The sequence below is a fragment of the Toxorhynchites rutilus genome, chromosome 1 (genome assembly GCF_029784135.1).
Source record: "Toxorhynchites rutilus septentrionalis strain SRP chromosome 1, ASM2978413v1, whole genome shotgun sequence".
NCBI classification, from domain to species: Eukaryota; Metazoa; Arthropoda; class Insecta; order Diptera; family Culicidae; genus Toxorhynchites; species Toxorhynchites rutilus.
Genome location: NC_073744.1, coordinates 199,395,259 through 199,411,330, shown reverse-complemented (window position 1 = coordinate 199,411,330; position 16,072 = coordinate 199,395,259). Strand labels below are relative to the sequence as shown.

At 39.2% G+C, this 16,072-nt stretch overlaps 1 protein-coding gene across 2 annotated transcripts in view; it reads right to left on the bottom strand.

Annotated features, from left to right (window-relative positions):
* The window catches only part of LOC129762432 (chloride intracellular channel exc-4), a 115,555-nt gene extending 99,760 nt beyond the window's left edge, over positions 1-15,795 (bottom strand). For both annotated transcript variants that reach the window (XM_055760671.1, XM_055760677.1), the window contains exon 1: positions 15,194-15,795. In XM_055760671.1, coding sequence (XP_055616646.1) covers positions 15,194-15,262 — 69 coding nt within the window. In that variant the 5' untranslated portion in view covers positions 15,263-15,795. The remainder of the gene's footprint in view (positions 1-15,193) is intronic.
* Positions 15,796-16,072: the final 277 nt, after the last annotated feature.

Below are 16,072 nucleotides of genomic sequence, written 5' to 3'. Positions count from 1 at the left end.
AAGACAAGAATCCCGGTATACATAATACGAATCCTTTTTATTGTGATGAAAAAAACTAAAAAATCAGGGAAAATCATCACTCATCACTCCAGAAAAGTCAGGCAAAATCGAGTGTTTGTCAGAGTGTCAGGATGTGGGCCAAAAGGTCTGGGAAATCCTGAAAAATCAGGAAGGTTGGCATCTCTATTTGCAATGCCAGTAAAAGATGGTAAACGCTTGGTGCCAGGGCCGGACTATACGGTGGATGCATTAAAACATTCCATTCAAGCTCCCAAAATTTCTGGCGAGTCACTATAGACATGCGTTGTCTTGATGGAACACAACACCTTTTCTATTGGTCAATTCGGGACGTTTCTAGCCATTAACTAGCTTCAAACAAGCCTTTACTCTTAAAAACACTTTCCTACTTCATGTTATAATGTGGTGTAATATCATCACCCATTTATGCAACAGCACCAGTGGCCATGTGGATAGCGTGGTCGTGTAAAACAGCCTTGCATTCCAGCCGGCCTTGGTTCGATCCCCGTTGACATCGTTTGGACTTGGTTTTTTTTGGTACAATCCCATGCTGACGTTCAGTCTGAGAGAAAGAGATGTCTGGTTCCATACATACAAACATTTCAAAGCTTTTGAAAAAGGTGAGTTTATTTAGGCATTTCACTCTTCAGCACACGGAAAAGCGTTTTTTTTTCTGCCGAAGATGATATGTTTTCTGCCAACGTTTGGGTGTAGAGCGGCTTCAATATTTTTTTTACCATCATCATCACGCATCCTTTTACTACGGGTATTGCTTCACGCCGGTGGGAAAAACAATTGCAATGCGGGATCATGAATAGCGGGGTCGCTCCTCGACCTACCAGTTGAGGAACTTATTGAGTCGCTTGCTTTTTACAACATGTGGAACTTCACATTTTGTTGCTCAGAAGGCATCCTAGATGAGACTCGACGTCGATGCTTGCGCCCAACGTTTCATCCGGTTGGCCGTGTGAATGCGAACTCCTTACTTCGATACGAAGACTTCCACCAGTGGTTCGTGTAGGTCTCACTACTAACAATTTGTGTAATTGTGGTCCAGAATGTCATAATATCGAGTATGTTGTTTGGTTATGTAAAAATGTAATAAATGAATTTAAATGGCTGCCGATTTAGAAGATCGAAAGGGTATACCCACGTAAATCAGATTATGATAGCTTGAGTAGTCGCGATCTTACAGGGCTATAAAGTTATTACAAACAATTTTCCGGACAACGTGGTAACGAAGGAGATAGTGATTTTCATCTATAATATATTTTTGTAGTCATAGATTGATTTGACTCAGTCTTATATTGACGTGGGACTACGTCTAACCGGAATATATGGGTGGTAAAATGAAAACCTAAACACAGAACATGCAGGAAAAAATGAAAGATTCCGAATGCTTATAACTCGAACATTTTTGACTGGATCGGAAAGATGTTTGCATCAATTGATAGGGGATATTTCTACGCGTTTTTTGCAGTTAATAAAATGTTATTTTTCATTAGATAAACAATTGAATAACTGTAAAATGTTATGCGTTATCTAAACGTCTTAACTGCCTCGTTTCGATTGGCCTGATTTACGGTTTCTCCAACACAGCCATCAAAACTAAGCAGCGTTGGAGAAATCGGCATCGCAAACACAGAGTAGCAAAATTGGCAGCATCTAGGCAGAGGCAGCAACTCTTCTCAGGAGAGTAGGGGGAGTTTTTGATCCCACCGAAATGTGTTCCCTAACAGAGATTTCAAAACCAAGGTGCCTGAAGGAAATTGGCACTGCAAATTCATGCAAGTCGGGGGCATTTTTGTTCCGACTGAAATGTGTTTCTGGGGAAATCGGCATTGCAAAATACATGCAAGTCGGCAGCATTTTTGTTTCGACTGAAATGTGTTTGCCTAACACAGATTTCAAATCCAAGGTTTCTGGGGAAATCGGCTTTGCAAATAAATGCAAACTGCAAGTACTTTTGTACTCGCTTGCCTATGTGCAGACTAGAATATGTTTCCCTAACACGGTCGTCTAAACTTAGGAACCTGTAAAATCGTGCAGATACTACAAGCGAATAAACTTTCAGGTTTGAAGCAAATTCGCGGTTCGAGAAGTACGTACACTTGATAGATGCAAACTTCAGAGGGAAAATTAAAATAAAATAATCGTTTGATTATTCTTCCGTTCACATATTTCGTCCTAGGCATCATACCAAACGTAAAAGGACTGTCATTTAATTTACTTGTAACGAAGAACGTAATCTATCACAATGCATGAATTGACCTTACATGTTCAATCTTTTTACTTACAAAGCAAATAAATTGAATTCAATTGAACCAATACAAACAAGTGATTGCTAAGCTAAGGTAGTCCCACGTCAACCTTGCGGTTATATCATAGATATAACCCACCCATTTTTTTATGTAGGTCTTAACTATTTAGACTTGTGTTTAAAAATGATACATGATGACTCATTGTCTTCTTCTGCATGATTGAATAAATAGAAGAAAAGGGTAGTAATGGCTTTCATGGTATTTTTGTGTACATTTTTGAACAGAATGCGGTACCGAATTCTACCACGTTATGTCATCTAACCCGTTTGAAGGATACAAGTACATACAGGAAACGGTTTTTCCAGGGCATCCATTTAATGTATCAAAAGAGAAAAAAATACAGATTTTGAACAATGAAAAACTCAATTAAAATGAAGTTACTACACACAATCACAGTCCTATGTCAAGATCCCGTCCGTGCCCCTAGGCTCAGGCTCATAAACTTTTTAAATAAGATTATGTACGCGGGCAACGAGGTACATGTCAGGATGGGGTAGTAGTGGTAGATTGAAATCAGATTGAATGAAGAAGCAGATTTGTGTTCATTCATTACGTCGATTAGGATAATCATTTGCTAGAACTGAATTGACTAGAAATGAATTCACGAGCGTTAAGAGTGAGGATGATTCATGAACTAGTGTTGACGGCGAATGCCGAAGCGAATCGACTGAGAAGAGAGTCAATTTGCATGTTTCGCCTACGAAAATGTTAAACCCTGGCCATCACAACGAAAAAGAACGAACTCACAAATGTGAATATCGAATCAGAGTCAGATTTCCGCAACCTTCAAGCCGGTTACTTCAAGACGACTACTCAATATTAGAACTACAACGTTCCAATCGATGTGAATCGTTATTATGGACCCCGCATAATTTCCATTCGCCCCTATTTTGCAATGACTACATTAATTTCTTTTTTTCATCTCATTCGTTTTTCATCGATCTTAAGCCGGCTCTGTTTCAATTTTCCCTCCGGTTTACCACATTGGCCACGTCGCCGCCCTCAGTCCGATCTTATTCATCTGCTTTTTTCTACCCACTCCTCCAAACTACATTTACTGCCCCTGTGGGGTTGTAAGTAGATAGCGCTGTAAAGAATGATGTCATTATTATGATCATTTTTGCTCATATTTGTAGTTTCTCATTGGGGGAGGCAGGGGGTGGGGCCCTTGAGGGGAGACAGACGACGATTCGTCGCCGTCGTCTTCGTTGTATTTCTCGCGTCGCTTTTTCTACTATTTGATTATTCGAGTCATGCCTTTCGGGATGTAATTTCCTTGTTGCAACACGACGGCACACAGACAGAAGGTGCGGAGGGCAGAAGGGCTCGAGGCGTGGGCTACATGAAATTTGCCTTAGCGTGTACCGCAGCCGCGAGCGATGACTCCGCCGCTATCTCCGGTTGCTATGCGTACGTGTAGAAGCTCAGCAAATGTATTTATCACATCCAGGTGACACCAAACGGGCAGCTGCCACGTTGTTACTCGGCGGGAAGTAAACAGAGTCATAAGCCCCTAATTAGGGCGTGAATTCTCGAATAATGCCATACTCTGTTATCGGACATCAATACAGGTTCATGTCTTGATAGAGACAACTGCGTCGAGTGCGAGTCGTCAGCTCAAATTTATGGTTTTCCTGCTTTCAAATTTTAAAGGTGTCATCAGTGGCAACCGAAGTGCGTGACTCATCATTGGCTTTATTCCCCCAAAACCTTCGTTTCGTCCCAACACACCGGGCTTGGAGAGCGAAACATTTCCAAACATGCACAAATCGTGACTGCAATCAACAAAATCTCGCGCTTTACGTCTTTAAGGCAACAACCATATTGTGTGTTTTCCAGTTCGAGTTCTCACCTCTCTCACGAACATTTGTGTGTACTTTTTCATTGTCGCTCGAGGGAAGCCATAAACGCGACACCACGGGCTCGGTCCGAACACTCGGCATTACGATTTTGTACCGTTCTTTCATCCACTCCAACAACAGCAGCAAAATTAAAGCCGAAAACAGGCAAATTGAGTCACGTTTTGTCATTTGGCGCAACGATTCATTGCCCTGATGTTGGTGTTTTTGGTAAAAGTCACGATAAAACCGAAATAGTTGTTTCGATTAGTGGGTATTATGGGTAGTGAAATTTACTCTCGCTTTTAGTTTCGTTGTGTTTTCGGCGCTATTGTAGTTGTGTTGTTGTTGTATTTGCAGAGTGTTTAAGATTTTCTATCTTTGGTTTGGATTTTTATCTCGAATTGGACGACCAAATACTGGCACAGACAAACCCAACTGGTGTTATGTAAACACGACACCTTTACGGGGGGTGAATAAACATTGCGAGATTGTACTAATTTGGAAAAGTAAGCCGATTGTGTCACTTCGCTATTGGTTGAGGTTTACAGGGCAATGAGATCTCGAACGCTTTGCAAATTCACGCTAGGCACAGCGACACCAAGCTAAAAATAGCAGCTTGGATTGGCTTGCAGAAAGTTTTGCGAAGTAATGTGGATCAATTGAGAAGTAAATCATTACAAGATCTCTCATTCTTAACCCTAGATTCATAAAAACACGACTCTCATACACAATCTACTAAAAGAACAGCACATGGCATCACATGTCTATGAAGCATCACCCTACTGTATGCCTAGAATGCTCAGATATTTTTTTCAATTTTTTTCATGTTTTCCATTTGTAGATTTTTATTAATCAAAGTAAGGTGTATCAAAGACATATGTTTATGAACAAAATGATCGTAAATATATTTTGTGAATCTAGGGTTAAGGGAATATTCTATGTTTTTTTACATACTTCTGATGTCTAAATATTCAAGAATATGTAATTATATAATTTTTGGAAATTCTCATTATTTTAGTGACGCGGTGTCTGATATGGTATGTCCTTCATTCAAAACTTTTGACGTCTTGTTCTCAGTACTACTTTTTCCAAACTGGCGTACCATGTGTACTCTCAACGACTCAACGACCCGCATCAAATTTCCTAATAAGATTCGATTCAGTTAGAATCGGGTACAATTCATTTTATATCAACACTCAGACAAAAATCTATAAAAGCACATTTTCTTCTATTCTAACCACGTAAGAGGCATTGTGAATTGACAAACTCTGTCAAAAAGAGAGATCTACTACTAAACTTCCAGTAGAGGAGTGGTGATAGATAAAGAGAACAGTTAGTTTTAGTACAACATGAAATCTAATAGCTTTATTCTATCGACATTCTTATATTAAAAAAGTTAATGGGTCTGAGCCCAGGGGCACGGACGGGATCTTGACATAGGACTGTGATTGTGTGTAGTGAATGTGTGTAGTAAGTAATGAATTGAGTTTTGACGTAGGACTACGTCTTTCATTTCTGTACCGGGGTGTATGTTCAAAATTTCGAAAACGAGAGAGTAACACTGGAGTGCAAGATTTTGAACGTTAATACCTCTTTACCGGCTGAATGGGGTGGTATAATAATCACTTCATTCGAAAGATGGAATGTCAAAAAGTTCTATGATTGTCACTTATTGGTCCGTTTCAATAGCTTAAAAATGCTTTGAAAACAGGCTATTAAAATCATAACAATCTAGCTCATTGATGATGATGGCTCGGACCGATGATTGGACCCTCTGTTCTAGTTCTCAATAGTTCTCTTCGGTTCTCTTCGTGAAAACACTACACAAATGTGAAAAGAACAGAGGATTAAGGTTAGGTTTCATGCAATGATCTATAACCAGAAATCCTGTCCCATGCACTTCAATCAATCACATTGTGGAACAAGTACTAAATTTTCCAAGTTTTATCCAAATAAACCTTTCCAAGTTATGTCTAGAAGAAAAGATTCTCAAATATTGTTTTGTTTTGTTTTTATTGTCGTCAATCTATGTCAATCTATGAAGTACATATAAATACTACACTAATAATCGATTAAAAAAAAGAAGAATTTTGCAGGATCCAGTTTTTTTTAAGAGTAATCTTCCAGTTTTTTGATCGGCAACCCTGGATGCAATCGTATCCATGAGCATCAAGTTCCATTCTGCTTCCGCGTGGGGTGGTCATGAAAACTCTCATGTATTATTCTCACGAGAACAAAATAGAAATATGTATCAAACTTCATCAGTTGCTTTTGCAAAATCCACGGTTCTCTTTTGGACCACCAACAAGTTCGAAATAGTTAAATTTCATGTTAATAAAAATTTCATACTCATACTCATCCTCTCACACAATAACAAGGAAAACATTCAGCAATCTTTAGAAATAATTATTCACATTCAAATTGAGAATTGATTCAGAGTGACTACAGAGCCAGCGGTAGTGCTACGTCTACCTTGCGGTTATATCACAGGTATCACCCACTTCTAGTTTATTCATTGATCAAAATCTGTATTTTTTTCTCTTTTGATACATCAAATGGAAGCCCTAGGAAAACTGTTGAATTGAGCACGAATTGATCGAGCAACATACAATACAATAACTGATAAATGCCTATTATCGGTAAATGGAGAATAATTGATTATACGCATCAATTCACATTGTGAGCTAACGCCCGAATTTAGGCAAAAAGATTGCTCGTTGCGCCGAGGACGAAAACGAGTGGTTAGTGCCAAGGATGGTTCCAATCGTATCAACGAGCGCTCGTTACATTCTCTTATTTAATTCATTCAACGCACACAATAATATGTTTTAAATCACTCATGAAACAGAAAACTGACGTGTCAACGAAAACACCTAATAAACACAGCGTGAGAGTCATCGTTTGGTATCTGTGCGCGTGTTCATCGATGCTCGCTTGTATCATTTAATGATTCGTTCGTTAGTTTCTGCTGTCGCTTTACTTTCGTTTCCTGATCCGATTGGGTGCTTAGCCTCGGAGCTTTGGATCGAATCGCTTTGTGATAGATGATGATGATGTTGAATTAAAGAGGCTTTAAACTTTTCAGTTCATTCGCCTCTACTTGTGATAGAGTGGTGTCGCTCTCAGAAAAGAATTGAAACACAAGGCAAAAATGCGATGCGATGAAAATATAACTTTTCGATGTGCTAATGCTCGCAGGTGCGCACCTAACAGTTGTCGTCTAATAACTTTTAAAAGGAAAGCCAATAGGGTTCAGTTTGCCTACCAAATAGAAACTATATATAACCTTCGAAACGCAATTTATAAATACTTCGAGTTTTGCTTGTCCAATATTTATTGTAATACAAATTATCAAATGCGGACTTTTCGGCACAAATTCGCAGCCTATGGGGCAAACGATCGCACTTATTGAAATAAATTTGTATCAAAAATAAATGATTTATCATTAGTAGCATGTGTAGGCACCATCTAAGAGGGGATGGGTAGTTGATTACTTGCTGGCTAGACTAATTTGTTGTAAATTTCGAAAAGGCATACGATGCATCCTCATGAAAGTAGTTCTCGTCCCTCTAGTTTTGTAACCTGGTTGTATCCACGCTGGACTTTGATGGCTTTCGCAAAAACACCAAATCTTCGAAGAAATCGTTTTGTCCAATGGTCAGCAATGGATGATCAGTTTCTCAGACTGCTCACTCTCGACTAGAGTTGAAACGGAATGTTGATTTTATTTTCACTCCGGATGATCAAATTTTCCGGATAATAGAATTATTAAAAAATTAAAAGGAAATCTCCCGGTAAATGTAAACTAACTATGATTTGCACTGACTTATTTGTATAATGCAGTATCTTAGCCACAAATTGACTAGCGCCCCATGAGGGAGGAGTAATGTTTTGAAATTCGAAAAAAAATCATTGCCTTGTTACAGCTCATGAACCGAAATATTATTCAAATGATCAAGTCCAAATACAAGCAAAAGCTTGGCATCCAGGAGCCAAGGAGAGTTCGATGAGATGGTTAACGGAATCAACATTAGGGATGCTATGTTTTGGGTGGCCGAGGCTTGGGGCGAGGTACCGACTGATTGCATTGTGAAGTCAAGGTAAATGTTGATATCCCGTTGTTGACTGTAAAAGAGCGCATGAACGCATTAACGGTGATTTTATGGTTTTCGGAAGACTCAAACTTTGGCGTCTTTACGACAATAGTAAGTAAAGTCTGAATGAGCTAAAATGTTGTATAGTGTATTTGTTCGAGGTAATCAATACTTTTCAGGAAGTCCCATTCGTAAATTTGAGATGACCATTCTCACTGGAACTCTAATGCACATCGTTACTCATGAATTTATTTTTAAACCGAAATAAATAATAATTTGCAAGAAAAAAAAATTAAATTAAATTAAATCTATTCTGCGATAATATCGTAACATATGAAGATGCTAAATAGACATCTTTTGAGAATCCAATAAATCAAAGGACTATCCAAGCGGATTCAAAGATTTATCACTTATTTTGTATTCTTTGCAACAATCTCACCACTCCTACCCCAACTTTTACTTTTCTTTACTACATCCATGATTATTCGAAAGATCATATTATATATGATGCACTGTGGATAACCGAATTAAAACATACTGAACAGACCCTGCTCATCCTAACTACATCCATGTTTCATTAAATAATCATATAAGGTATGTTTAAATATTCAATCGATGTATTCATTTAAATTTGGAATTTCCAACGTATATAAATCTACTGCAGATAATCGAAACTAGTTGTATTGACCAACCCCTTTTACAGTCCTCTCCTCTATCTAGCTTCGTACAAATTTGTTCAAATAATCATATTTATAAAGTATATTAACAAATTACTCAAAATTTTCGATACAAAAAAAAATCAAAACCAAAATACTCCGGATGATAGAGTCTAAAATTCCGGATGATCGAGTCCGACCTGTACTTACTCTTTCTTAACTAATATTAAAATTATTTCAATATATCCCCAAAAAATCATAATTGTAACCTTTTCTGTTATTAAGTTCTTAACAGAAGAAAATCTGTTCAACATTCCTTGCAGAAAACGTGATACTCTATTAATGTGTGTTCTTCATCTTCACTCAGTTTTTAAAGTCAATTAGTTCATCCTCTTTAAAACAAAATTATTGATTGTCGGCCTGGGAAACCATTTGCGCGAGTATATTAGGGTTAAAAACAGGTTAAAAACAGGAAGTGGGTTATATCTATGGTATAACCGCAAGGGTGACGTAGGACTATCGTTGATTTAGAGATCATTTGTATGAAGTTGAATCTGAATTCATTCTGAATGAATGAATATTTGGAGAACTTCGAAAACGAGAGCGTTACGTTGGAGGCACAAGGTTTTATGCATCCAATATTGGATACGGAAATATCCTACTGATGGGGAAGAATAATCTTCAGAAGCTATCCTGTTGATTGCGATTGATTGAAAAATCACAAAACCTAATGTATTTGGTCACAGTGTTACATGGATAGAAAACATTAAAATTAACTCTTTCATATGAATGTAATATGAAATTCCCAGAGGAACTAGCAGATTATTTTCAGTAACGATTAGATATTTCCACATTTTCCTCGATACTGGAAGCCTGGTTAATGCTAACTCGATAACCATCTGTTAATAGCTTTGATTGAAACATATTTGGTCACAGTGTTACATGGATAGAAAACATTCAAATAAACTCTTTCACATGAATGTATTTCTAAATTCCTAGAGGAACTGGCAGATTATTTTCCGGATCTTTCTCGATCCAAACGGAAAAAATTCCGTGCGTGTATGTGTGTGTGTGTAGCGGCTGCTTCGAGATCTTCCCGGGGAACCGTTTGTAGCATCACTCTCCTCCTGATGGATTCCCTTCTGGCCTAAGGTGCACAAACAGGCTCTTGGTGACACCGTTCATCCGCGCTTTCATGATAAATGAAGAGCTTCACCACAGCAGCGAGCACATGCTCCAATCGCTGTTCAATTAGAACTGAGTGGATTTCCGAGCGGCGCTCGCTTATATACCGATTGGTGATTTCAATAGCCTATTTTGAAAGCAAATTTAAGACTATTGAAACAAGTTTTTGGATCAGAAAGTAACAAGTATAGAACGCGTAGACATTTTATCTTTCGAATGAAGTGTTTATCATACCATTTCGTTCAGTTGTTTAGGAGCTATTAACTCTCAAAATCTCGGTCTCCGGCGTAACGCTTTCGTTTTCGAAACTTTGATTTTACACCCCGGTATAGAAATGAAAGACGTAGTCCTACGTCAAAACGTTTTGTTGGGAAAAGTAATGGATACAATCTGGAACGTAACGTTATTTGATTGTGTGAAAAGTTCTTTCGGAATTACATTAGAACTTCATTTCTTTTCTGAAGAAACATTCCGCAAAAACTAAAATATGTATATTCGGAAGATTACTGTATCGTATTTATTTTCCATCGATTGGTGAAACGCTATACTCCATGCGACAACTGATAAATATTGACCATCCGGATAACAGAAAAATTCTTGCTATCAATTTCATATCACATCTGTGTGTATATTCGCATGCACCAGATTTTTTTATTCGATGTTTTCTTCTTTACGTTAGCCATGTGGTCCTGATCTTTTGTCGTTATAAGTTAACTACTGGCGGTTTTCCAATTTCCTTTAATGCTGCAAACAAACAAAAACAGACTACTGTACCACAAAAACAAACTACTGTACCACAAGCGTTTACAAAACATAACATCTTTTATCGCATATACAATTAGCCCGCATTAATCTAAAATATGTATTACACCTGATAAATTTTAAGAATAAGTGGGGACATTAAAAAAAACTGATCGAATAAAAATCGCAGCTTTGTTCCCTGCTTATAAATTTTTGTTCGGTGTGCATCACAATATACAGACATTTGCTGCATTGACCCCAAAAACGCTTGCTGTCGGTATGATAATTGTTCAAATGAGTGCAATCACGGGAAAATTATCGCTTGGCGATCCTTCTCTGTCTCATCAACTCACAAATCCGATCGATGGAGAGTGAATCATCGGTCGACAGAGCTGCTGTTCTTTCTACTTACGAGACAGAATGCACTTGTCTACCACATGTTTGGATTCGCTCACTCACTGAGTGGTATCGTATGATGCGAGACCAACACGTTGATTGAAGAAGCTGTTTTCACTTGCTGGAAAAAATTGTTGCTTTTTGGTTGCTTTCGACGATTCTCTCGTCAATCACCAACATTGGTTAGTGCAATCGAAAGAACCCATTTTAATCGTCGAATTGTTAACTATTTGACGTGGGACTACGTCTAACCGGAATATATGGGGGGGTAGAATGAAAACCTAAACACAGAAAATGCAGGAAAAAATGAAAGATTTCGAATGCTTATAACTCGAACATTTCTCAATAGATCAAAAAGATGTTTGCATCAATTGATAGGGAATATTTCTACGCATCTATCACAATTAATAAAATGCAATTTTTCATGAGATAAACAATTGAACAACTGTGAAATGTTATGCATTATCTAAACGCCCTACCTGCCACATTTTGATTGGTCCGATTCACGATTCCCATAACACAGACTTCAAAATCAATGTACCTGTGGAAATCCGCTTTGCGAATACATGCAAGTTGGGGGATTTTTGGTTCCTATCAGTATGTTCCCGAACACAGCCATCAAAATCAAGATGTTTTACATTACATGGCGTTTGTTCAAATTCTTCACTTACAAAGCAAATTTGTTGAATTCAATTGAATTCGAAATTGTTTCATTCAATCAATAATTTAACCGATACAAACAAATGATTACTATGCCAACGGGTGTCCCACGTTAACCTTGCGGTCGTTCATATCATAGATATAACCCACCATTTTTTTTACTATATTCAATGTTCATGTTTTAAGCAAACAAATTGCTGGATTAACTTCCTATCTAAAGGTATATAACACAACATATGTGGCAATAACGATTTTGAGTAATATGCGTTTGAAAACTCTTAATGAATCGTTACATTTTTCGTAGAGTGGCTCCCCTATATAGAAATCAAAAACATAGTCCTATTTCAAAATAATTCAATCCAGTACTTCAATCCATTCATAATAATTTATTTGCATTGTTCGAAGAAATTTATAACATCTGTAGTTAGAACAATAGAAACGTCTGGACGCCCAAGGAAAACAACTGCGAAGGTTGACTTTTCCATAAAGCGACCTTCCAAGAAAGATCCCTTCAAGACCTCGAAAAACATCCGGGACGAACTGAACTTGTCCGTAAGTACCCGGATAGTTCAGCAGCAGCTGGTAGAACAAAGGCTAGGCGTTAAAAGCCCCCGAAATGATTCGATGCTGACGCCGAAGCATCTGAAGGCGCGGTTGAAGTTGGCGAAAGACCAGTTCGATTGAATCGGTCCGGAGAAGGAAAAGCAGTAGAGAAATGTTCTGTGACGAAGACAAACCTCATCGAAGACAAACCTCATCGGCTCGGACGGAAAAACTTTGGTCCATCACCCAATAGTCTGCGCTTACATGCCATGCCACAGTATACCACAAAGACATTCAAGCATGAAGGAGGGAACATTATAGTGTGGGGTGCTTCTTAATAAAATGTTATTTTTCATGAGATAGACAATTGAATAACTGTAAAATGTCGAGTGCTATCTAAACGCCCTAACTGCTACGTTTTGAATGGCCCGATTTCCGGTTTCCCCAACATAGACGTCAAAACCAAGAAGCCTAGGAATCGTCATTTCAGATACAGAGGGGAATGAAGCCATGTTTAAAGCCTATATAGTATAAAAAGTAGAAGTACATTCATGCAAGCCGGAGGCGCTTCTGTACCCGCATGTTTTTTTGCACTCCGGAATGTGTGTCTAACACGGACTACAAAACGGGGACGAACACAACGCTTTGGCTCGGTTATTCAAAACTGCATTGAAAAATATGCCTTCATATCTTCTGCTCACTGAATTTCTACGCATACCGTTTGATGATTATGCAAAATGCTGTCATCGAATTTATTTGCAACGAAGAACATAATCTATTACAATGCATGAATTGATGTTACATGGCATTTATTCAAATTCTTTATTTACAAAGCAAATATGTTGAATTCAATTGAATTCGAAAATTGTTTCTTCAATTGATAATTTAATCAATACAAACAAGTGATTACTAAGCCAACGGTAGTCCCACGTCAACCTTTCAGTTATATCATAGATATAACCCACCCAGATTTTTTTTTCATCCAGTATTGTCCTTAGATACTCAATGGAGTTGAGATCTGGGGACTGAGGTGGCCACTCAAACATTTTAATCATTTTAGACTGAAAATAGCGCTGCGTAACAATCGAAATGTGCTTGGGGTCATTGTCCTGTTGGAAAATATAACCTTTCACATTTATTTTCCTGAGTGACGGCTTTAAATTTTCCTTCCAGACTTTGACGTAGGATTCACCATCTATCTTTCCATCCATATTGACAATATTGTCCATCACATTCCTGGAAAAACAGTCCCACACAAGCAGTGATCCTCCTCCCTGTTTAACTGTTGCTTAGGTAAATCTGAATAGCAGACGCTCAGACTTCAGGCAACGAGATCGCTGATGTTTCTTCGTATTTTTTTAGCTCAAACTTACTACCATCGGTCCAAATAATCTTCTTCCAAAATTCAGTAGGACGAGGAGCATGTTTCCAGGCGCTTTTTGATATTGGCTTTCCGTAATAATGGCTTTTTCTTTTTGAAGAAGCTCTGTAGACCTGTCTCGCGAAGTTGGTTGCTCACACTTCGTCTGGTTATGTTGAGTTCCAACTCTTCCTGGACCACCCGACAAGATTTATCGGGTTCCGATCGAACCTAGCGGTGAAGTGAATGAAGTGAATTTTCAATGAATATCTTAAGAATGAAACTCCAGGCTGTCATGTTTTGAATGCCATCCTTTCGTTGGTCTGCGTTGTATTGTGTGCACAAAGAATCTATGATATCATCCGTAACATTTCAAAGCAAAGCACCACTGGGTCAGTCAAGAGGACTGTAAAGCCGCACTGATCCGAGAAGTGCACAGCAATCCCTTCCAAATAAGGCAAACCCGTCGCAACATTTTGCTCTCAACCGGTATCTTGCAAAGCATGATTCGGACGGCTTCCAGCATCCATACAATATGCTACAACACACCGCGAATGTGCACTCCTCCTCGTGTTCTTTTTATTTTGCTGTTCCTCCGCTGCAAGTCATCGGCGGATTCCAACGGAGCGCCGTAATGAAAGGGAACTTTACGTTTGGAGCCTGAAAACCGGTTTGTTTTCACAGTCTTGGCAGGCAGACCACCGAAAGGCTGTGTGTTTGCGTACCGTGTAGATCAATACACGAAAAAGTTTCGCCAAAGCAGGTTCGTCCATGTGGTGTGGCCATCAACGAAGGCATGTGCCAGTTGTTGAATGAATACTTTGCCGCACTGAGCAATATGTTGATGAGCATGACCAATTAACATCGTCAAGCTGCTCCCAGATCAACTCTGGAAAAGACGGCAACTTAATAGAGACCTCTCTTATAATGCGGGTGTTCCATAATCGATTAGAACACGCAACGCAGAAGTGACGCGCTCGAGAGAACCCCACCCAGCCAATCTATGTAATAAGTCGAAAATAGAATGGCTTATCTTATCTCTTGGCGAGAAATTAAAGATAGCTGGCGCAATCCAGTTGAATATTGGAACATCCCGCGGTGAAATTTCAACTTCACGACTTCATAACCAGCAGGAAATATACTTCAAACTGTTGAACGAACGTTCATTGGGATAAATCATCGGATCAATGCCTGCCAGCAGACATTGGCAGCATTACGCGCAAGCGTTTTTTGCACTCGGCGCTCGGTTCGTCTGTTATTGCCAGCCGGAGGGCAGCGACTTCATAGCGTCATCATATTCCTCATTCCTCCCACAGACAGACCTTCACGGGCGTAAACAAAGGGAAAAACAATTTTTTTCCAAGCCATCATAACTCACCTTGATGATCAGTTCAATTTCTGGAACATCGCCGTTGCGGGTTCCATTCTCCTGATTATCGTCGGACATCGTGCTGCGGAACTTTGCCGTCTCCCGAGAGGGGTTGTATAATTATTCCCCGAAAAAAAATCAACTTTACGACACACACTCCGTTTGCCTCGCTGTATATTTCTTTTTTCCAATCTCGATAATTCTCCGGTTGCTGGGCTCACCGCGAATACACAGGCACTCTTTTTCCTCCTATATTTATCTTCCTCTGCTGCGGTCGCGCGACGTTTGCAGAGTTGCACAGAATGCACTTTTGCGCAACTATATTATTCCAGACGCTTCTTCCAGCACTGGGGTCTGCCTCGAGATCAATTCGCACCACAGCACCGTTTTCGAAACACTCCAACAAGGGGAGTGGTACCCGAATTCACGAAACACCGACCGCTACCGTGACACAACCGCTCGCTTTCCGTTCACACGGATTGACGATTTCGCAGGTCTAGTTTTCCTCTACTTCTTCTTTCGCTTTCTTTTGTTTCCACCGAACTCTCTGAAGACAGCAGCACTCGCACCAAAACGAAATGAGAACCGAAGACGATGACAGTTGAAAATGGACTGACTGCTCGCTGCTGGCGGCTGGAGAAAAGTTCGCGAAAAACACTGCACGCGAATCGACAGTTGCTGGTGGCGCTGGCAACACTGCTTCCATTTCGCGTTGACGGCGGAATGGTGTCGACACCTGGATACGATATTAGTTTGTATGAGGTCAACTATTCTCTATCAGATTAGTCGACCCTAAGGCAGTTTTAAATTGCTAAAATTTGAATGAAATTTTTTTCTTTGCGTTATTTGCCTTCTATAAGTACGCTGTTCTGACCCCAATTTAAACTA